This window comes from Phalacrocorax aristotelis, chromosome 6, assembly GCF_949628215.1.
Source record: "Phalacrocorax aristotelis chromosome 6, bGulAri2.1, whole genome shotgun sequence".
In the NCBI taxonomy this organism is placed as follows: domain Eukaryota; kingdom Metazoa; phylum Chordata; class Aves; order Suliformes; family Phalacrocoracidae; genus Phalacrocorax; species Phalacrocorax aristotelis.
In genome coordinates, this window is record NC_134281.1 from 33,108,369 (window position 1) to 33,130,832 (window position 22,464).

At 53.8% G+C, this 22,464-nt stretch overlaps 1 protein-coding gene across 2 annotated transcripts; it reads right to left on the reverse strand.

Moving 5' to 3' along the window:
• Positions 1 to 1,379: 1,379 nt before the first annotated feature.
• UCK2 (uridine-cytidine kinase 2) lies at positions 1,380 to 21,666 on the reverse strand. 2 transcript variants are annotated; one of them, XM_075096988.1, is made up of 7 exons: positions 21,284 to 21,666; positions 10,711 to 10,870; positions 9,679 to 9,775; positions 8,686 to 8,828; positions 4,742 to 4,839; positions 2,391 to 2,439; positions 1,380 to 1,828 (listed from the first exon to the last, which is right to left on the reverse strand). In XM_075096988.1, exons 1-7 carry the CDS (start codon positions 21,380 to 21,382, stop codon positions 1,689 to 1,691), a joined length of 786 nt encoding a protein of 261 aa, XP_074953089.1. In that variant the 5' UTR covers positions 21,383 to 21,666; the 3' UTR covers positions 1,380 to 1,688. The 2 variants fall into 2 exon arrangements, with proteins under 2 accessions (XP_074953089.1, XP_074953090.1); XM_075096989.1 differs by having other exon boundaries at positions 10,735 to 10,870; positions 21,284 to 21,466.
• Between the last annotated feature and the right edge of the window lie 798 nt (positions 21,667 to 22,464).

A 22,464-nucleotide genomic window follows, 5' to 3' on the forward strand; every position in this document is an offset into this window, starting at 1 on the left:
TTAAAAATCAAAGCTTGTCTCAGCTCATGTGGGGCTGGAGGGCAATGGGGCATTGAGTGTCTAAGGTCTTAAGCTTTTAACCATGCAGAGCAAAACCAATGCTCTGGAAAGACTGAAAACCATCTAAGGGAGCAAGGTTAAGGGTCCCCTGCTCCAGCCTTCATGGGATGCCTATGAAAGTTTGTTTTGAGTGGGGCAAGTCAGTCGCAGCAGCATGGCCCAAAGGATCTTTCCTGGCTGCCATCCCACCTTATCCCCTTCCCTAGCTCCCACCAAGCCCCTGTACCAGCCCAGCTGCCCCACCTTGCTCTCCAGGCATCCCCAGACCTGCAGTATGGCCCCACCAGGCTCTCCTGAGACACAGCTGTTGCAGCACTGTTTAGAGGAGACTAATTTTCACCCTGGGCAAGGGAGGGCACTCCCTGGGCAGCCCTGGGAACAACGTACTGCAGGGACACAGTGCCCTTCACCAGGACACAATGAAACGGACACAGGCCAGGCAAGAGCATGCTCTGAAAAGGGGGAGCAGAGGACTCCTGGGCATCCAGTTTCATGCTGCCCAGCTGGGACCTGTGAAGGTCCCATATAGGGATGACAGGCAGCCCAGGGACCGCTACACACCGCTGCCTCCCCTCAGACAGGCTACCTAGTAGCTGCCTTTCATCATCCATCACCCCTTTCTCTCAGAAAAGGCTGGTTCTCCCTTAACCATATCTTACAGACCCAAAATCCCACATCCAAGAGCAAAACCATTCCAAGCAAGGAATGACAGACACACCTCTGACTTTCTACAAGCCAGCTTCCAGGTTGGCTTCCCCAGGCTGAAGCCCAGGGCTCAGCTAGGAGTCCTACCACACACATGGCCATTGAGCTCCAGAGGGGCTAAAGGTATCCAAGCACCATTCTCACCCAAGCCAGGCAGTGAGACTGCTAAAGACGCAAGCTGCCATGTTTAGATGATCACGTACCCAGCATCACCTACCAGGTCCTTGCTGGAGGGTGTGATAGCAGAACCACACCTGTGGTGGGAAGGGGTATCAGACACAGAAAGGGATGCTGTTGAGGGACTGAGAACTGGAGGTGCAGAGACAGTGAAGGTATTACACATCATTTTACCAACTCCCAGTGGCTCTGTGCAATGTCTGCCAGCCAAACCCTGGCTGCTCAGAGCTGAACAGCAGGAGACAACCCCAGTCCAGTCACAAAATCCACATCATACTCAAGCTGCCACCTCCACCACAGCCTGTCCCTTCCCCGGGATGGAAACCACTGTGATACTAAAGTAATTGTCAAATGCTCTTCCTTCCTTACCACCTTTGAGGAGAGGATTCTGACAGCAACATCTCCCAGGACCCTCCCAGCAACACTGAGCCTGGCAATACCTTATGGCAAGTAATTTTACGTTATTCTGCATTTACACAAAAATAGAGCAATTCTATATTTATAGAGATTTATAGCCGGTTCCGTGCTGGAGGAGTTATTGAGAAAGGCCAGGAGCTGTGGGCGGTCCAGGCTCCCGAGCAGCCGGCTGCTTCTCATTCAGCATTTCCAACATACAAAATTAAAGGCATTCGTCTCCGTCTGGTTTCTTAAATAGATAAGGGGGGAATGAACGGACAGTATGTACAGAGGGGCAGTGGCAGGGCCCGAGCACCCTCCGCCCCCAGCCGCATGCCTGCCGCCCAGGGTCAGTGAGGCCGGCTGCTGGACTCTGAGGGCTGCCGCTGGCGGGGAGGTGTGTAGCCATTCAGGTAGCCGTTGCTCTGGCGTTTGCTGAGTCCTCCATTAAGAATGTCCTGGATGTGCTGCACTATCAGATTTATGGCCACTGTGAGCAAAAGGGAGGGAAAGACATGGGGGAGAGATTGCATTAGGATCACTGCAAATAAACTAGAGCCAAGCCAGAGATGGTGACCCAGCTGTCTCCCAAGCTCTTATCTCTTCCTACCACATCGTGGGGAACTGCAACCCTAGAGGAGGAGCTGCCCTGTTGGGACTTCATCCCTCTGCCCCAGCTGAGCCTGGCACTCAAGCCAGTATGGTCAGGCTGATTCCAGCCAGGTGGAAACCTGGCTGTCCCAGCTGCACATCTGGCCATGGAGAAGCACATTTCCCTTTGTGTGGGATGAACCAGGAGTTTGCCTGGAGGCACTGCACTCCCAGGCTTGATCAGAAGATCACAATCTCCCAGTCACTAATGCTCCGGGCAGGAGCAAAGGGGACAGGCTCATCTCAGCGTGTGTGGTAACAGCACCCTCTTCGGTGGCAGTGGCCCGAGTCACCTCTGTGTGGCAGGTCCTGCTGCCTCCTGCCTAACTCTGCCACAACAGCAACAGCAACAGCCCAAGGCCAGCTGCCGGGATGTAACAGCAGGGTCTGGGTCCACTCACCTTCATTATCTGCTCCTCTGGGAATGATCACGTCAGCATACTTCTTGGTCTGGGAAGAGAGAAAGCACTGCATTATGGGGAAAGTGGAGACCCATCAGGCTGGGGCTCTGGGGCAATCTCTTTAGCAAGGCCTGTTGTGACAGGACAAGTGGTAAAGGAGGGTAGATTTAGACTGGATATAAGGAAAAAATTTTTTACAGTGAGGGTGGTAAACACTGGAACAGGTTACCCAGAGGGGTAATAGAGGTCCCATCCCTAGAAACATTAAAGGTCAGGTTGCACTGGGCTCTGAGCAACCTGATCTAGTTGAAGATGTCCCTGCTCACTGCAGGGGGGTTGGACTAGATGACCTCTAAAGGTCCCTTCCAACCCAAACCATTCTATGATTCTATGATTGTCCCTGCTTCCTGGGGCAGGTCCTTCCCCTCCCCTTCCTAAACCCAAACCTGCTGGGAGGTATGTTGTGTCTGATAACACATTTCAGTGCTCTTATTTGTCTTCTGATCTGTTTTGAGAACCATGCTTTGCACCTTGACTCCATTTTCATGAGCTCAAACAGATTCCAGTAAGAGGCATGCTAACAAAACCTGAAATTAAAAAGCCTCATGATCACAAGATGCCAGCAGCTGCTGCTTTTGGGAATAAGCTCCCCCCTGAATTCAGCCAGACTTGGTACAAGAGCAAGAGTTGGCATGCCTGGGCTGTGTGGACATGCAGGGCACAGCCACATGATCTGCTTGGGACGTGGGGAGAATTTTCTACCAGCATCACTTGCAAAAAAGGTCTGATTCAGGACACCAATCCTGACCTATTTTCACCTGCAGGTGCCAGTCTCAGTTTCCTCCCCTATTTGTGTCAGCTTTTACAGCTGATCAGCTTACTGACAACCAAGCTCTCCCATCAGTAAACAAGCCAGCCTGCTGGGTGAAGGGTGTCATCTGACACCTCCAGGTGCTTCCAGCTATATCAAAAATCACCAGAACATGCTGGACCACCTAGCCTGGAGCTGGTTTAGGAACTGAGTAACAGCAACAGTGGTTGCTGAGCTTGCTTGACATCCTCATGCAATTGCTCTGCAGCTGAGCCACCCAGGTTGGAACTGGGATCAGACCACTTCAAAGTGGGTAGGTAGGGGTTCCTTTCTACCCTCCTTGTTTCACATTTTGTCCTCCTACAGACTCTTTCACAGAAGAGACTGATGCAACATCTGCTGCTTCACAAAGCTGCAGATTTACCTTGCTGGGGACTTGCAAGGAGGGGAGCCACCAAGCTGGACCTGCCTCTCAGGAAAAGCCTTTCTGGGATTACACTGGAATTGGACCTTGGTCCCCAGAGCAACTACTGAGTGAGACAGAGAAGAAGGTGCTGCCCAGGAACTAGGAAAAGATCTTGTAGCACAGAAAGAATCTGCCCCTCTTATGGGAAGGGGCAGAGCTGGCCACAGAGACAGGCACAAACATGTTCCTGAGGCTGGAGGCACAGGTCCAATTCCTGCCCATGGTGCTGGCCAGCAGTTCCCAGGTTGCAGGACTCTGCTGGCTCAGTTCCTCCAGAATAAGAAAAAAATTCTTTATATAACTACCACATCTGCTTGAAAAGCCTTGAGAACTAAGGCGCAGACTCGTCTGCACGAGAGCCAGGAGAGGTAGGCAATGGCTAGTCCTGCAAACGTGCTATTTGACCTGCAGGTTCTGCAGGACTGCAGGGGTCTCTCGCATGCAAAGTTCCTGTCTGCTAGGGAGCCTTGCCTCGATTATCAGCTCCCAGAGTAGCCTCCCTTCTCTAGGCAGACCTTGCAACCCTGGCCCCAAGCAATGTCTGTCTGCTTTACACCTTGACCTCTCAGCAGCCAGGAAATGCAGCCTGCAAGGCCACACACTGCAGCACAGAGCGAAGGATGAAGCTCCCCTGCTCTCCCAGGCATCGAGCCAGCAAGAAGCCAGCAGCACTGCAGGGTGAAAAGGGCAGGCAGGATAGCCCAGAACAGGAGGCAGACAGAGCAGACACTGCCTGGGGGCAGGGATCTCCTGCTCCCAAGGATCATCCCTCCTGGGCTGCCATCTGCTGAGATGCTTGGTGTTGGTTTGTCAGACTCTGCGCAGGGAGGGGCTTCTCTTGCCTTGTCAGCCTTCCCACAGGGGAAGGTGATCTCACCAGGAAGGCAGTGACCGTATAAATAGTCCCAACCTCACCCTGCCCCGGTCAGCACTGGCACCCCCGTTTTTGCCAGTGCCTGCAGGGAGGGAGCAAGGTGAGGCAGACAGACTTGAGTTCTGGGGCACAAAATGCTCCTGTCCGAGGAGCTGGGCAGGGCATGAGGCATTTTTGAGAATTTCACTCCCCTTACTTACTGGCAAACAGAACTCCTCGAAGGCAGGCTTGACAAAGGTGATATACTGAGATAAGATCTGCTCGAGGTCCCTGCCTCGCTCACTGATGTCTCGTAGCACTGTGGGAAAAGTGTAAGGCACTGTCAGGAGCTGAGACAGAATCACTCCATCTCCCTTCCCTTCAGTACAGCCTTTGGCCAGCCACCCAGGTATTTTGCCTGAGGTCTGTTCCTGGATGCTGCTGCCCACATGTCTAAGCACACTCCAGCCCAGCTACATGCTTTTAACCCACTTCCAAGCCTCCCAGCCCTCCCAAGGGCTGGCTGACCTAAAGGCTTTTCTTGGCCTCCATCCCTTCTCAGCTCTACAAGTACATTCCAGCTGTAACCAACGCCACCCCAGTCCTGACTGTTCCCAGCCTCAGCCCTTGCATCCCTCCTGTCACTCTGCACTGCCCTTGGCCTAAGGATGGGGCATTCTCCCAGTCGTCCCAGTGCAGAGGTGCCCAAAGAATAGAAAAACAGTGGGGTTCACCCATATACACATTAAGGTGCAGTTTAATTCAGGTCTGCAGAGGTGAGGAGGGTAAAACTCACCCACCTACCCAGCTCTGCCAGGCTCCTTGTGCTGTCCTCAGCTGAGTGGCAGGGAAGGAGAAGCAGGCTCCCACAAGCAAAGGCTGAGGGGGTGCCTGGAAAAGATCAGCTCAGGAGGACGCGAGGAGGCAGGAGGGCAAACTGGCCTCCTGCTTGTTCTGCCATTTGGGCCTTACACCCTGTTTGCACGAGGTATTTGGGCCACTGCCATCTCCAGTCTGAAGCCAATTCAGTGTTGAAAAGTGCCCCAGTTCAGCAGGAATCCAATCCAGCTGTAAGAGCCAAACCAGCACTGTGGCCTAGCAGACAGCTCTTGGCTCTCCCCAAGGGGCTGGCTGGCTTCTCCCCAGCACGCTAGTGCCTGGCACTGGGTTCAGAGCAAGCTTTCTCCAACTGCCATGCAGAGCTGAGCCATAGCACTGCCAGCCTGCACGGCCTGCTTGGCAGCCAGTGCCCGTGTGTTTGCAGGGGCAGGACAGTGCTGTTCTCCCAGTGCTGGCTTGGCACCATCCCCGTGGCTCTGTCTGCCCTCAGCCAGCAGATTTGCAGTACGCCCTTTCACAGCCCCGTACAGGGGAGGTGATGGGGGTAAGAAAGAGCTGGCAGCAGGATGTGTGCCAGCTCCCTGCTTGCTCCAGGAATGGCTCAGCCTAGCCCAGGCTGCTCTAGCCAGCTCCTTGCCTTCTCCAGAGAGCAGGAGCAAGCCCCAGATCAAACAATATAGAAAAACAGGCAAGGAAAATAAAACAGAGACCTTTGTTTCCCAGGTCCCACACCCAGTTTGTTGGCTGCTCTGGGGTGGAGAAGGAGCACAGCAAAGGTATATTTGCAGCACACCTGCTTGCAATGGCGTGCGGGAGACCTACACGCTGCACAGGCCAAGTGCCCAGGCTGCAGGGGCTGGTCCTGACAGGGCAAAACTCTCCTGCCTGCTCCCAGGGCAGACTCCAGCGGGGCAATCACCACACACAGAAACACAAGTCAAGCACCCACTGTCTTGTAGCTGGCCCCAAAGCAATGGATCCCATCAATCCAGGCTAAGACCAAGCACCTTATCTGGAAGTATCACCCTCTACTTGCAGGACAGGCAAATGTCCTAAGGATGGATCAGCATCCTTCCAGAGCCAGAGGCAGACATCACTCAAATCAGACCCAAAACATGCACATGACATCTGATTTGGTCTTTGTTTTACAGATGCTGGCCAAGGATGGGGCAGCAAGGGACCTCAGCCAGAATCAGCTTTGCATGGACCAGGCTGTTTGAGGCACTTGACAGACCTTGCCCCTTGCGGTCTGGTAGCAGCATTTTTCTTGGGAGAAGTGCCGAGATGAGGACAGTGTGAGTTGCACGTACTGAACCCCAGCGCTACTGATTAATTGAGCTGTCAGCTGCATTTCCAGGAACCTTCTCTCCCGCTGCTACCCAGCTGAAAAGTCCATTGCTGCAACTCTTCAGGACTTCTGGGAGAGCAAGATGACTCAGAACCATGTTGCAATGCAAGATCTCGACTTTTGCTATAAATTGCCTCCAGCGATGTTTCAGGAACATGATTATATCTTCAGCACCTCACATGCAGGCTCTCCTTTCCCAGAAATGCCAGGGAGACATCAGGAAACAGGTTTGCTGCTTCAGTGGTCCTACCAACTGCTTACGGCAGGCCAGGAGACTGCCAAATGGTCAGTTCCCTATGAGACTGATGAATTGCCCTAACTAGGAGACACCAACACCTCCACCACCCTAGCTGTCCCTTTGCAAGGCTTTAGCAATTGATAGTGGCTGGAAGAAATACCCCAGGAATGGCTGGGCCCATGTGGCTCAGGACCCTGTGCAACAGCTGCAGCACAACAGAGTTTAGCTCTGTATTGCAGACAGCAGCTGGACGGTCTCAGTTAGTCGATGGGATTTCAACCAGTTCTCAAGGCCTGAGCTCACAGTTATGTATCAGGTCCAAAGTGACTAAACCACACACTCTGGAGTACAACTGGGATGCACACACGGTCATGTGGCACTGCAAATGCACAAGGCAACGCCTTGCCTTCAGACAGCCGATACAGGGCACTGCCAAAAACGTGTGCTACCCCGTGGCAGGGCATGAACCCAAGTTCCTGCACAGCAGTCTGCTTAAGGGATAAGGCTTACATTGAGAGATATTGCAAATGTGTATCTGTGACCTGCTAATACTGCTCCCTGCAATGACTATGCTGTCACCTCCCTGGATGAGTCATGCAAGAACAGTGGGCAGGGTCAAGAAGGATGTGTAAAAAGGAGCTTTTAATCAGCACTGATGACATACCAACAGCAGAGGAGGCTGTGTATCTGTCTGACAGCAGGAGGGCAGGCAAGACCAGTTCCATCAGAGTAGAACAAGCCCATGCAAGCAAGCAGCCACAGGCTGACACACTGAGACACACCCCTCTCATCACAGCACAGAGGACTGCATGGGACCTCTCCTCTAAGACATCTTCTGCACCCCCAGACACCCTGTGGAGGCTGTCAGAGCCAGGCAGGGGAGGGACCATTCAGGTGGAACTGAATTCTGCCCCAAGAGTCCCCAAATGCTTTCTTAGTCATCTAGGGGACTCAGGTGCTGTATTAGTGACCGTGCTCCCAAAGGTTGCTTTGAAATTAACTGCATCTCAAACCATGCAGACTTTGCAGAGCTGGAGTCCTTCCTATGTCAGCTTGCAACCCACAGCCAAGCCAGCTGGACATCAGGAGTCTTAGAGAGGGATATTCCAGTTTCTAGGGCTCATTGCCCCCAAAGCCATCACCCCAGTGCCAAGTACCACAAAGAGGCTCCACGTTGCACTGGCTGCACTTGCACAACCAAGACGTAAAACCAAACTCCCTATCTGCACCATCCATGACGGACACCCTCACACCCAAATGCCATCCTCTGAGCACACCCATACCCCAGGTCCTGAGCAGATCCATCAGGCACTGCCTTCTGATTGAGCTGCCGAGCCACTTTGCTGTGCCCATTGCACCCTTCCCTGCTGGTACCTGCTGACCAACAGTAGCTGCCATTCAGCTGATGGCACAGGGCTGGTACCACAGGGCCATGTGAGGACACAGCACCTTCAGTAGTTACACTGCTACATGCAAAGGAGGAATTCCAGACAAGGCAGCAAAAACCCCACTGAATCTTAAAGAGACATGCAGCAAGGTGCTCCCCACTGCCATAAGTTTCCCTATGTGACATGCTGCACTGGGGAAGAAAAGCTCCCCAGCTCTTTGCTAGCAGCAGCACAGCTTTGTGTCAATTCCAGTTCTGGTCCGGTCACTGTCACCTGCCACTGCGACCAGCTGCCCAGATCACTTAAGTGACACTTTTGTCCCTGCTGCAACAAGGCATGTTCGGGCCTCACCTCTGCGGGACAGCCGGGTGTCTGCGTCCGTGTCCACGAAGAGCTTCATGCGGAAGAGATCCCGCACCTCCTGGCTGTAGAAGGCCAGGATGCCTTCGAAGAGTACCACATCAGCAGGGTAGACAGTCACCGTCTCCTCTTTCCTAGCAAAGGGAAGGAGAGTCAAAATATGCTGGTGGAGGGAAACAAGCTAAGAGAGGTAGGGGGAAACAGTGGTGGTCCCAGGCACTACTCCAACTCTGGGACATCACTGTTGCTCCAGGGGAATGACTGAGGAGAGGGCAGACCTACTCCACCACAGTGCAGGGAATCCAAAGCATACATACACTTCCTAGAAGGACAAACGGCAGAGCAGGAAGCAGACTAGCCCTTCTCCCCCCACCTCAGCCAGCTGCTGCTTGCAAACATTATGTGCCAAGCCGTAAAGCCCAGAAAGCCTATGTGAACCTGCAAAGGCCAGCCCTGCTCCCCTGGGAACCTGGTGTCAGCACTCTTCTGACACCACAGTGCCTTTGTGGGAAATGGAGCAGGGTCACACCATCCGCAACCAACACAGACATGCAAAAACAAGCTGAACACATGCAAGGGAAGAGTTACAGGAGAAAGAACTGTTGTCCTCCTCCTTTCCTGGCAGTGCTGGGCTGTTTGAGCCTGGAATACTCATTAAAGCTGCAAACACAGAGTTTATGGGGAGAGGAAGTGTGGATCAGGGAAGAAAAGGGGGGCCATAACCCCCCCTCCATTGATGCCTGCATGTTGCTGGATGCAACTGCATGGCTGTGCAGCTTTCCAGACCCTCAGACTGCACCTGTATCTGCCCTGGATCCTCTAACCAAGGGGTTTGGAGTAGTTAGCATTGAAACTTTCGGTTGGCATGTTAGGTGCCTAAGAGCAGGCACGAGCAGAGGGGCAGCCAGTTTGGGCTGGCAAGGCTTGCATGCTGTGCTGCAGAGCATTAGCAGAGGCACAGCAAGGCAGGGGCAGCTGTTAGACCTGGAGTGGGACACAAAGTCATAGACAGGAATCTGGACCGTCTTCCCTTCCGTGATCTCTTTGAGGGTTTTCACAATCAGCTCGTTGTCAAAGGCATCTGAGGAGAGAGGAAATGTTACCCGAGGCAGCTTTGCAACCTCTCCCACCCACCAGATGCTGAGCTTATCCTAGTCAGAGCCACTGGCAGCCCACACTGGGGACAGACAGACGCACAGACTTGGGAGGAAAGCCCTGCAAGTCCCTATGGGCATAGCACCACTTCCCCAGAGCCCCTGGGGCTTCACTGCTTTGCACCAGCCTGGGATTTGGCCCACAGAGATCAATACCATCCTTGTATGGTGGTGCTGACAGCCTGGGCTCAGGAAGGCATCTCCTCCAGGGCTCCAGCCCTTGCAGAGACTAGAGCAGTGTTTCAGCCTCAAGCTGCCGGACAGACAGGGCTCTGTTTGCTCAGTGCTCACTGTCTCTGGCCATTGTCCTTGTGGGGACGAAGGGACAGTGGCTCTGATATTTCCCCACCAAGCCCAGAGATGGTTCAAAGAGCCCCTGTTGTAGCAACAGGGCACAGCCCCCTTGGGGGAGGGGTTTGCAAAGCAGCTGCACAAGACAGTTCCCTCCTTGAAGGAGGGACACAGAGCTGCTGGCTCCAGGGGCCTGTGCCAGGCCAGATCTCTCTGGTCCCAACCCAGCTGAAAGGTTTTCAAGGGGGATGTTTTTGCAGAAAGAAGAGGAATGTCTCAAGCAGCTTGAGGGTTCAAAACCTGTCCTTTCTCATCCCAAACACTCCACCCCAGAGGCAGTTTTCTTTCCTAAGAGACAGAAGTTCTACTGCAGGAGACACAGGTGTCCCCCAGCCACCCTGCCAGGGATGCACCCGGCTCCAGAAGAGCTTAACTAAGCCACCCAACTCCTGCTCCATGCAGAGACAGAGTCCCAGTGTCCATGAAAGTCTCTTTGCTGGTGGAACAGGGGGTTCTGCTCCAGCCCTCGCCCCCACTGCACGGCAGTGCCTCAGTCCTGTTCTCCATTCACCTGGGTGGTCAAAATTGAACTGGCCTTTGAGCGCTTTGGATTTCTGCTCTGAGGTGAGGACCCGGTAGAAGCTGTCTTGGCTCACGATCACCACCTGCTTCTGGCGGTAGTCCACCTCGTTCTGGCCCAGCAGCTGGACAATCTTGGAGCATACTGAGGACTGGGAAAGGAACAGCAAAGGAGGCAAGTCAGTGGCAAGTGGTGTCTGAGCTGCACAGGGAGGATGACCCCATGTAACAGCCATCCTTGGGTGCATGGGGCACTGCTTGCTGGAACTCCAGCTGAGACTTCATGGTCCCCTCAAAGGCACAGCCCAAAGCCACTGAGGGAAAAGTGCTCTAGGGGCATCACCGTGGGGCCCTTCAGTGTGAAAGCAGCACCAAGCTTGCTCCCTGTGCTCCTGCCTTCCATCCCTATGGCCTGCGCACAGCACCTATTCCAGGCACAAACTGCAGCAGAAAACCAGTCGGCAGCCACCTGTGTTCAGCCATACCCCCAGGGCCAGCTGCTGCCTGCCCAGGAGCTCCCTAGGGAGCAGAGCTGTATGTGGCACCAGGGCTGAGCCTCCTCCTTGGCAGGCACTCTCAGTGCCTTGGTTGCCCCAGCCCTGGCTCAGCCCAGAAACTCCACCACTACATGGGCAGGGAGGGAGAGAGTTCTCAGAAAGGAAGAGCCAGGTTATACCCTAAATAAAGCCCAGGATGAAAAGACACCAGGAGGAGAGCTCTGGGGTTTTGTGAGGGATCTCTACCACAGCTGACAGGGCTGGGAGGAACAGTTACAAGCGTATGCCTGTTGCCTCTTTGCACAGCGAGGCTAAGGGCACTGCAGAGCCAGCAGCTGAAAAGCCACGTGGCTCTGGCTGCCAGTGCAAGAACCCCACAAGCACTTCTGGCACAAGAACTGCCACCTTGCATGCCATGCAGAGTGGGCTGGGTGCTGGTGGCCGGCATCATCTCTCTGCTGGCACCGCAGCAGGCACCGGCTGTGTGGCTGAGGGTCATACTGGACCTCTGCCATCATCGTATGAATCAGAGCACAGCTTGGGGGACAAATCCCAAAACCTGCTTCAGTCCCTTTTCCTTAGTCATATGAGTCCTTGGCTGCTGCACAACACAGCAGTGTTAACTGCATCACTAACTGGCAGCCGGCATGCCTGCCCCCGCCAGTGAGAGCCAAGGTCAGGCCGGCGGGGGAGTGCTCTGCTGCCTGTGGGAGCCCTGCACGTCAGCCTCACTCCTGCCTGCAGCATCCACTGTTTAAGGAGAGGTGGGTGCTACTAGTGCCAAACTGAGCTGCTTCACCTCCTGCGAATCATGCTTGCTGCAGATGTCCAGCTGAGCCACTCCTGGTCTCAGTTACCACAAATACTCAAAGCACTCTGCTTTTTGCAAAGAGAGGTTTGCTTGCCCCAGCCTGCTTCCCCCAGCCTGCCTGTGGCTCTTTCCATGTTTCCACCTTCCCACTAGCTCAACTACCTGCTCTGTACCTGGCTGGCAACTTCCAGATGCAGAGCTGAAGACAGTGGTGGTGAGAAGGAACAGGGCGGGGGAAGGCACGCCTGGCAGAGGAGGTCACCCCAGCAGGCAGAGGGCAAGGCTGTTCGCCTGAGAAGCTGGAAGATTTGACGGCATTCCTGTCCCCAGAGACTATGTCTTCCCCTCCAGGCCAGGCTGACCTGACTTGGCTGTGACCACTGCGCTGTGAGTCAGCCCCAGCTCGGCTGGAGAGCCTCCACACACAGCACTGCTGCAGAACGAACCGGCTCCGGCTGCCCAACAGCAGTCCTTGCAGCCCTGGGCACTACTTTGGGCTTTGGGTCAAGGATGGGGTCTCCCTGAGCCCCCCACCTTCTTCTCCTGCCTCTCACAGCTGGCAAGTTGCACTTCCCAAGCCATGGCAGCAGCCCTGCCCTGCAGCAAGCTCCTACTACCCAGAACAAAGCACTGCAAGTCAGTGCCAGTCACTTGCCCTTTGGCACAGGCAAACACAAAGCCAGAGCCTATTATCCTTTTCCTCTGTTTTCCCACTCCCCACATCCTTCTCCAGCCTGCGTCAGCCCTATTGCTTATCCAGCTGTATCCCAAAGGTTTTACAAAAACAGGGCGTGCACAGTGTCTCTTCTCCACTTTTCTTCCCTTGCTCTCTCCCCTGAACACTGCTGCCTTTCTGTGCTGCCTGTGCAGTGAGGAGATGCGGCGCAGCAGCGTCCAGCCTTGTCCACAGCTGCCAAGGACAACAAACTTCCCAGGTGCTTTGCAATTAGGAATAAACCACCTTCCAGCTCAGCTACCTGGGCAGATCCCCAGCCTCTATATAGATCTGCACCAGAAACTGCTTTCCCCAGCTAGGGGGAGGGAGCAGGGCTCCATTACTTTGTATCAGTGAAAGCAACAGACCAGTTGCACTCACATTCTCCCCTTGGCCCTCAGCACACAGATGGACAATCAAAAAATTTCAGGGCATCAGACAGGTCCGGCCAGTCTTTCTTCTGCCTTATGCACACTAATCCTTTGTCTACTGATGCTGGAAAGTGGTGAAGGGTTCCCACCAGCTCTGCAAATCACCCTGCTGTTCCATACTCCACAACTTGAGACATCTGATGGTGAGAAAAACCCAAGGAGAAAGTAGCCCTCAGCAGCTGGAGACAGGAACATAAGTCCTGGCTCACATGTACATCCTCCAACAGGGGGCCAGGACAAGGATCGGAGCATATCCCAGATGTATTTACCATCCTGTGCTCTGGGGTGGCAAGTGGCTCTTGCAAAAGCATCCAGCAGACGCTACAGACCCTTCCCTCTTCTCTGGTGGGCTTTGGAGACCTATCAGAAGTGGTAGAGAAAGATGATCACAGGGACATCCTACCCTCAGGACAGAGCTTGGGTCCAGTGTACTGTGGTGCCTGGGTGGGCAGGGATGTCACCTCTGGGGTCTGGGAAGTGGCACACGTCACCTTGGTCCCACAGAAGGCAGCTGTGGGCCAGGGCACGGCTTGCATGTGATACCTGCATAACTGCAGTGGGACATAGGGACAGTAGGGGACACGGCATATTCCTCCAACGTGAGGGTTGCGTTCAGCTTGCCTTAGCAGTGCAGCAAACCCCAGTGAGGAGTCCTGCAGCTTATTCTTTGGGGCTGGTAAGAAATAATGCCCACCTCAGGTCTAAATGAAGAAGGCTTTTCCTTTCCCCACAACTACTTGTGATAGAAACAAAAATGGTTTGCGAGGGGCATTCCCAGATGCCAGTCTGAATATCTCCTTCAGCTGGACAGGCAGTTTTTCCCCTTGGCTGATAAGCGCCCTATGTAAAGGAGGAAGAAAAACCAGAAACACAGTGGTTACAAATTCCCCTACAGAGTGGAAAGAGAAACTCTCAGCCTCAGAAAGCATTCCTCAAAATGAATGACACGTGTCCCCCCCTTCTCCCAAACCAGCACTGCATACGTACATGTGACTGATGTTAACCTGAAGTGTGAAAAATTCACTAATAACTAGAATTGATAGAATTGATAGTGGTTAGGCTCTGGGGAGGTCTGCAGGTGCCCAGAAAGACGAAGACCAAAGCATGACTGCAAAGTACTGTCCCAGGCTGCAACCAGCATGGATGCACAGTAATTCAGGGGACACATGGTGCCAACACATGCACTCAGAACCCATTTGAAGGGACAACCTGGGATCTGATTCCTTCCTTTGCCAACTCCTAACTGCCTGGCTCATAACAGCAACCACTTCTCCCAAGGGTGAAAACAACAACTGTTTCTTCCCCGAGAAGCCCAGGACTGCTGAGGACGACTTGAGGAAGATGACATGCTCCTATAGGTGAATCCCAATACAGAAATTCTGAGATTTGAGCCCCATCCCTAGCTCTGCCCTGCATGACACATCCCATCTGCAGGAAGATGAGATGCATGACAGGGCTCCTTGACTCCGCTCAGCCCCTTCCCCAGATCTACATTGTCCGTGCACACCTCGCCATGACCCAAAGCGAACGCTGATGGTGATTCAGCCGCAGCACACTCCTGGCAACAGGATTCTTTCTCAAGCAAAAGCCTTCCCCTCCTCCAGAACTTGTTTAAAACTAAATATAGATAAGACACAGCAGCCTCTGAGCCTCCATGGTTGCCAAGCGGACCTTTCCTATGTGAGCCATACGAAACCGATGCAGGACTTTGCAAGCATGCAGACAGGGAGCCCCAGCCTCTCTACCATCATTCATGACTTTCCACATGCTGCAGTGAGAGGAACTCAGCTCCAGGTTTGAGCAAACCGGCTGTGACCCACTGAACTGCACTCCCCCAGGCTTCTTCCTGGGAAAGCTGTGCAAACCAACCGACACTACACACAGACGGTTGAGAGGGAGGTATCCGCACACCATAGTGCAAGAAGGGAGCTCAGAGATATGTTCCTGCACAGAATTGGCTGCAGCAACCCTTGCAGGATTCCTCCTCTGAACCAAGGACACAAATAACCAGTGCTTAAGGAAGAAGTACAGCTTTATTCTGCTAGGAGGGGAAGACGCAGAGGGCACCTGGGGAAGAACTCCAGCATGTTTTCCCAAAAGGGGAGAAGTGGTACACAGGGGAAGAAACTCAACAGATGGGTGTTCGGAGGCCTACCCCTGACATTTATTTTAAAGATATTAATTACATTACATATTTAATTCATATTCACTCATGGCCTATAGCCAGCTGCTCAGATATTCTTCAGGAGTTGACTAATTCCCCAATATTATTATGCAGATTATCCCACAATGCCTCTTGGGTAGCTCTGATCAGCCAGTGAATTATGACTGCAAATGGATATTAGAGAGAAATGACAGGCAGTGCTACAGTTCACTGCCACACAAAGGTACCAGGCAGGACACAGCTGATGCTTCCTGCCCCAGCTTTGCTGTGGCAGATGGGGCAGTACAGGCATTTCTGTGCCTCGGCTGGTAAGGCCTGTCCTGGGCTAGGAGGAATCCATAAGCCTTGCGCATGTGAATATGCCAAACCCCACTTGCTCAGAGCAGTCCATTCATCCCCCGGGATCCTGGCACTGCAGAGGAATGTCTACACTGAGCTGCTTACTAGGCTTCCAGTACAGCAGCAGGGAGGACCTCCCATCCTCCCAAGGACTCTAGACTAGACACCTAGCAAAAGTGACTTACACCACATAAAGTGATTCCAGCCCTGAAGAAATACTGATACTTCCAGCCCCCTCAGAAGCAGTTAAAGGGAGAAGGGCTGTGCCAGAAGCAAGACCTACCAGGAGAAGCATGTGCAGGGCTCCAGTACGGAAGGAAGAGAGGCACTGACTCCTGCCTCCTCTGCAGGCTGCTCACCATGAGGACAGTCCTCCCCAGCAGAGCAATGCCCTTGGCCCACAACAAATGTTACAGCCAGGAGCAAGGACAGACTGCAGCAGTCATGTCCTACCTCCCACCAAGGAGAGAAGCCCAGATGTTGTATCTACAGGCACCACTGCCATGACCCCCTTCCTGCAAGATCTAGATGTGAACAGGCTTGCCAGGGTCTGTCAATAGCTTTGCATCCACAGGAGCCTGGCCAGGGTGTCCTCATCACCTGCTTGCGGATAAAATAGTCTCCTATTTTGGGATCTGGCAGGATTTTCCCTAAGATCACATCAGGGAGCACTGGGATTACTTGTTTCATTTCTCTGATGTCCCCTGTAGCATGGTTCCGTTTCCAGGCATCAGAGGGGACTTTTACTCAGTTGGGTCCCTGAAATCAGGAGCCATAGCAATGCCATCCTTCTCTCCAGCTCATGTCTTGCAGCACACTAGTTGTGGATTTTGTTCCTTCTTGTGAGGTTATGGTAAATATAGAGTATTAGAAAGTGCTTGGTGGACTGGGGTGACACACAGAACAGATACCAAATTGGGAAGGGTCCCAGAGCATCTTTTAAATGTCTGCCTGCAACTACAGAGAGCTAGTTCGTGACCCACGCAATCCTTTCCAGTCCTAATGCAGCACATCCGTATGGCAGCACTGGGACTGGAAACTTGCTATTCTTGTAGTAAAAGCCTGGGCCTCCACCCAGAGCTTTCCCAGGCAGGTTCACTGTTCCTGCCTTTCCCTTTGCAAGCTGCAGGCCAACCAGTCCCGGGCTGGGATAGCCAGGTTTCTGTTCCCTCTCTCTGGTACACTGTGCATGTGATCAGCAATCCTGGGCTAGAGCATAAACAGGCACACATAAACACAGAGGATCTGAACAGAGATTACGCATGAGGAAGAAAACATCCCCCCTAAAACAATCCCTCCCAGTCCACCAGTTTTAGACACAGGATAATTTTCTCAAGCCCCTACTGACAACTCCATGGCTGAGAGCTGGCTGAGTCCACAGGACTACGGTAAGCAGGCTCCATAACAAACTCGCACATGTTCAATCAGTTACAGCAAAGGGCTGACCTGTCAAAACATCCTGTGTATCAGTCTGATCAGGGCTGGCACAGAACGATGTTCTACTAGAAAGTTTGACGAGTCTCTAGCATGCATTGACACCAGCATTTAACAAGTCAGACCTTGTGATTCAGGGCTCCTGCCAGCCGTGGAACGTCACCGGGAAATGGTACTGAGCCAACACAGGACTGCTGCAACCCCTGCTAGTCCCCCTCCTGTGCCTCCCCTCCCCAGGTCACTGCCAAGTCTCCCCTGGGCTTCTCTGCCAGGCATACAGGTGGTGACACGGTGGCAGTGACCCCCAAGTTGCTGCGGCAGACCTCAGCCCTTGCCAGTATAGGGATCTGAGTTCTGTCATGCAAGGAGACTCACATGGAGAGGGAAATGCATCACGCAGAGATGCACTGCAGCTGGGACCACTGCTTCACTGATGACCTGGCTGGGTCATACCAGCCTTTGGGCTAGCTCACTCTTCTAGGCAGCCAGCTCAGCCTCAGATGGTGTTTTTGGTGTTTAAAGCAAATGGTGCCTCAATGGATTAACAGTGAAGAATATACCTGCTGAACACATGTTGCAATTTTGGTGCTCTGCAGTCTGGAAACTCTCAGGCTGCATGTTTAAACAGATATTTCCAACTTTATGTGCTAACTAAAGATCCAAACAGTGCAGCCACCAGACCATGGTGACACCCATATTCAGCCCTCATTAGTTGGAGGGCTAGACAGCCAAGGAAGGCATTCAGCCCTTTGTAAAACTGTCTTTTCTTAGAACGTCCTCTTGGAGGGTAGCAATCAGCATCTCACTTTTCAGCATGTAGGGACAAGCAATTAATGCTTCAGCCTGAGTTCGAAGAGCTCTCCCCACCCCTGCAACCACCCCAGCACCAGATGCTTCTACTGCTGCTGGGAGCAAGCCACTCCAGCACCGCCAGCAGAGCTGCAGGGTTCCAGGAGCTAAACTGAAGTGAGGACACGTGAATAGTTTAAGAAGGTATCCCTACACTTTCCAGCTCATCCCAGTAGTCAGTTTGCTGAACTTCCCTTCAGCCCGCAGCCTGGCTGCCTGCCTTGCCTGCTGCAGTCCTTGGTAGTCAGGAATCTCTTGTGGGAGGGAAGAAGCTGTTAGCACAAAGACCATGGGTACAGAAGGAAACAAGAGCTTTAGCAGGGCACTTGAAATCATATAGGATGAAAGAAAATGCTACAACCAGCCTTGAAAATCCCTTTGAGAAAATGAGGTGGTTGCAGTCCTCTCCAGCTTTGGCACAGGAGGGGGTCTTAATGCCATGTCATATCTTCCACATCAGGAGACTGCAGTAAGCTTTGCCTGGGCTGCACAGTGCTTGGATTTCAGGGGACAGTGGGGGAAATGCTGCCTCCCAGCAAGCTTTTGTGAAGTGCCTGTCCCAGCTGAGCTGACACAAAACAGCCACCATGCAGCTGGCACTGCCCTTGTAGAGGCTACAAGCATCACAGCCTGCCCAGGACCTCTGCGGCTCCCCAGCTTCACACCCAACACAGTCCAAATTTCTTTTAAGAGCTAAACACAGGAGGATGCTCAGGTTTTTACCTCCTCTCTGAGTACTGAAAGTTGCTCAAGCCTCTTTTGCTCACTAGGGAACCACAGTCAATCTTTGAATTTGAGTTCTCATCAATTTGCCTTTAACAAATACCAGCCAAACACTCCCCCCAGCTCTTTGGGGAAGGCTGGCTGCTTCAGATGCCAGTTTCCCCAGGGCACCACACAACACAAGTTGCAGCAAGCTACAAGCAGGATCCCTTGCTTCCACAGCCTGCCTGTGCTGGTACATTGAAAGGGATGTGGGGGACCAGGAAGACTCTTTCCTCCATCTCAGACTCAACAAAAGCAGCAGAGGGAGGAGCTGGGGGGCCCTTGGAAGGCAAATGCCCTCCGTTATCTTCGCGCTGGTGTGCTGCCAAAGGGGTGTGTTATGACAACAACCCTCAATTGGTGTGAAGGCAAGTCAGATGGATTTGCTGCTTTCCCAGTAGGAAAGGTGCCTGCTTCACTTTCCGTCTAGGAGCATTTTGTTTTCGCCCAGAGCCAGCACACCAGAACAGCAGCCCCTAGGTTGGATTTTAGCTGTGGGCAAGCCCTTTGACAAGCAAACCACACTGGCCCCACTGCTGCTTTCCCAGAGCATGCTGCAGCACTCAGCATCGCCTAGCACAAGGCACTGTCACTAGCCAGATAGGGGACAGCCCCATTGCACCCCTGCCTTGAAGCTGCATCAAATGTGAGTTTGAGGGTCTGTGTGCACAGCCCCGGGTCCTTCTCTCCTGTTGCTTCTTCTTCAGCAAGCTTTTCTATTTCTTTTTTGCTGCCTTTTCCCACAAACTTTGTACTGATCTGCTGGATTCCCTTCAACAGGCAGCACTGCCCAGAGGTTTTTAGCAGCCAGCAGTCACTGGAGGGGGGAAATCAAAGCTGAGAGACAGGAAAAGCCAGTTAGTACATCTCCCTTGCTAGAAAGAACCATTTCCCTATTTTTTTTTCTAAGGCAGCCTGCTGCTACTAAGCATTTTCACTTTGAAGTTGAGACCAACTGTGGTGTATGGTACTGTAATCACTGCATTTACCTTGTGGGCCAGAGACACAGTGTTCAGAGACATAACAGTTCAGTAGCACCAGACACAATGTTATTGGGACAGCTACAGAGAAGCAGACCCACGCCTCAGAGAGCAGACAAACCCAGCGCGTTTGAGTCACCAGGAGCTGTGCTGCAGGAACGATCCAGCTTCGGTTCCCAGTGGAGGAGATTGCATCCTCTCTCTCGCCATCCCTCCCCTGTTATATCTGGATTTTTCCCTCTTGCAGCAGCAACAGTGGTCCAAGAATCAATAGGGTACTAAGAGACATTGTTAGAACACTGTTCCTATGGGTTGAGGTACAGCAGTTGGGTTATGCCATCCTTCAAGAGAGAAAGCCGCCCCCTCCAAACATGAATCAACTCAGTGATACAAGGCTCTGCCTTCCTCCTGTGATGGCCCATGTTCAGTTTCCTTAGCAAAAAATATTTTAAAGGTATTGCTACTTCCAAATCTAGTCATGTTCTCTGAAATGCCTCTTAAAAACGTAGGTAGAATGTCTGTGCTGCCCTGCATAGGAGGGTTGCTTAGCTGTGGATCTGGTTTCACCGCTCTTAAGAAAAAAAAAAGTAATTTTCGTGTTAGGAGAAAAAGCAACCTGCCTCAGCTTAAACAAATAAAGAAGGACTGTATGAAATAACAAAAAAAAAAAAAAAAAAGGAAAAAAAAAGAAAGAAAGGGAGAGAGAGAAAGAAAGAAAGAAAAAGCCGTGGCGTTGCCGGAGTTGCGCTGTGCTGCAGTTTGGGTGTAGCAGCCCTCCAGAGCAAGCCCAGCGCGGCCGGCCCCGCAGCCCCCCGCCCCGCTGCTACCTGCCGCTGCCAAGGACCATCCCCTCCCGGGCGCAGCAAGGAGATCGTTCTGCCGCTGTGAGTCAGCATTTACTGCACAATTTCCATCCCTGCTACCCCAAAGTTGGCTAGAAAAGGGTACCCCCATGCACGACGGGCATCATTAATAAAACAAAAACAAACAAAAAAAATTGCATCGCACCCAAGGCGCCCTCGGGGGCGAGCAGCCCTTTGGGACGCTGCAAGTGAAAGGATGACGGGGAGGAAGGGGTCGTTAAAGGCACGGGCGGGAGGATTTTGCTGGGGGGATGCCGCCACCCACGCCCCGCACAGCCCCCAGCCCTGCCCGCTGCCCTCCGGCAGCCCCCCCCACCCCACCCCGGCGGCGGAGGGGAGCCGGGTCCCGGCCACGGGTGGCGGGGGGGTGGGTAAAGGCTGCACACGCCCCACGCACCCCCCAACCTCCACGCGTTCCCGGGACTCGCGGCCGCGGAACTCCCGCAGCCGCCGCCCGCGGGAAGGCCTCGGCGGCTCCGTTCTCTCCATCGGATCGTCCTTCCCCGGGCCGCAGCGTGCGCCGCCGGGGCACCGAGCCCGCCCGGCCCCGCTACCGCCGGCACCACCGCCGCCGGTACGGTCCCGGTCCCGGTGCGGCGCACGTGGCGAGGCGGCCGCTCGGACCCGCCGCGCTGCCATGTGGCCGCCGCACCCGGGTCCCCCCCCCGCCACCCCCACCCGCGGGGCTCCCCCGGACCCCGCCGCGAAGCCCCGCACCTTGCCGCTGGCTGTGCCGCCGCTGACCCCGATGAGGAACGGTTCCCCGCCGCTGGGCTGCCCGTGCTCCTCCAGCCTCTGCTCGCTGTCCCCCGCCATCCTCCCCCTGCTAGTAGTAGCAGCAGCAGCAGCGCCGCCGCCTCGCCTCCTCCGCCTCCCCTCTCCGTGCGGGGCTGGATTTAACTGATGAGTCAAGGGCCTTCCTCCCCGCCTGGTTCACATCCCCGGCGCTGCGGCTCCCTGCCAGGTGCCTGCTGCAGATGCACATGTTCCGGCCCAGCCCGCCGGTGGGCTGTACAATGCCCACACGGGCCCGCACCTCGCCCGCCCGGGGACAAAGGCGATGCGGCCGCCACATGCACCGGCCCTCGCCCCCTCTCCCCGCCGGCTTGGTTCGACCCTCTGCCCGATAAGTCCTGCTGCCCGCTTGCCCGTCAGCGTCCAGCGAGCACTAGGACCACACCGAGGTGGGCCCCAAGGAGTATGGACCAAGGACCCCCCTTATATGTCCCGCACCCTGGCTTCTCTCACCCCACCGGGGCCCTGGTCCTGAAAGCACTTAGGAACGCTTATTAACAACCCAAAACCAGGAATAAAAATTACACTTTTGTCTGTGGTAAGTGGGACCTGCCTGGGAGGAGCTGTGAGTGCTCTGGAAGCCAGCAAAGTCAAAATGCTCTCGACAAAATGGAAAAAAGGCTTGGCAAAAATGTAGGGTGCAAGTCCATGCGGGCAAGTGCCAAGCACTATACTTAGGTAGGAGTAATCATCCATGAAAATGCAAGATGGGAATCTGCTGCCTAGCCAACCCTTCCACAGATGAAGATCTGGGAGAGCAGTGGATCAAAGAGTCAATGCCCTGCTGCTGTGAAAAAGGCAAACATCCCACTGGGACATGTAAACGTAGCAGGACGTAGGCAGGACGTGGCAGCTGGGTACCACTGGTACCACTGGTACTCTGCTGGGTACAACCGCCACGGGGTACCATATTTTGAGAAAGGTGGGGCCTGATGGAGAGGCTCCAGTAGGGTCTAGGGAGCAGCCTAGAGTCTGGCTTTGCAGAAGGCCAGCCGGAACCATGCGTGTTTAGACTGGGGAAGGGATGGCTACGGGGACACATGATAACCGTTTCCAAATACATAAAAGGCTGCCACAAACAGGAAGGGAATACATTTCTCTTG

Coding starts and splice junctions, on each gene's coding strand:
- UCK2 (XM_075096988.1), bottom strand. CDS start 21,382: ATGGCGGGGGACAGCGAGCAGAGGCTGGAGGAGCACGGGCAGCCCAGC. Junction 10,871..21,283: donor GCGGCACAGCCAGCGGCAAG/GTGCGGGGCTTC, acceptor TTCCTTTCCCAG/TCCTCAGTATGCTCCAAGAT. Junction 1,829..2,390: donor CAGAGGAGCAGATAATGAAG/GTGAGTGGACCC, acceptor TTTTGCTCACAG/TGGCCATAAATCTGATAGTG.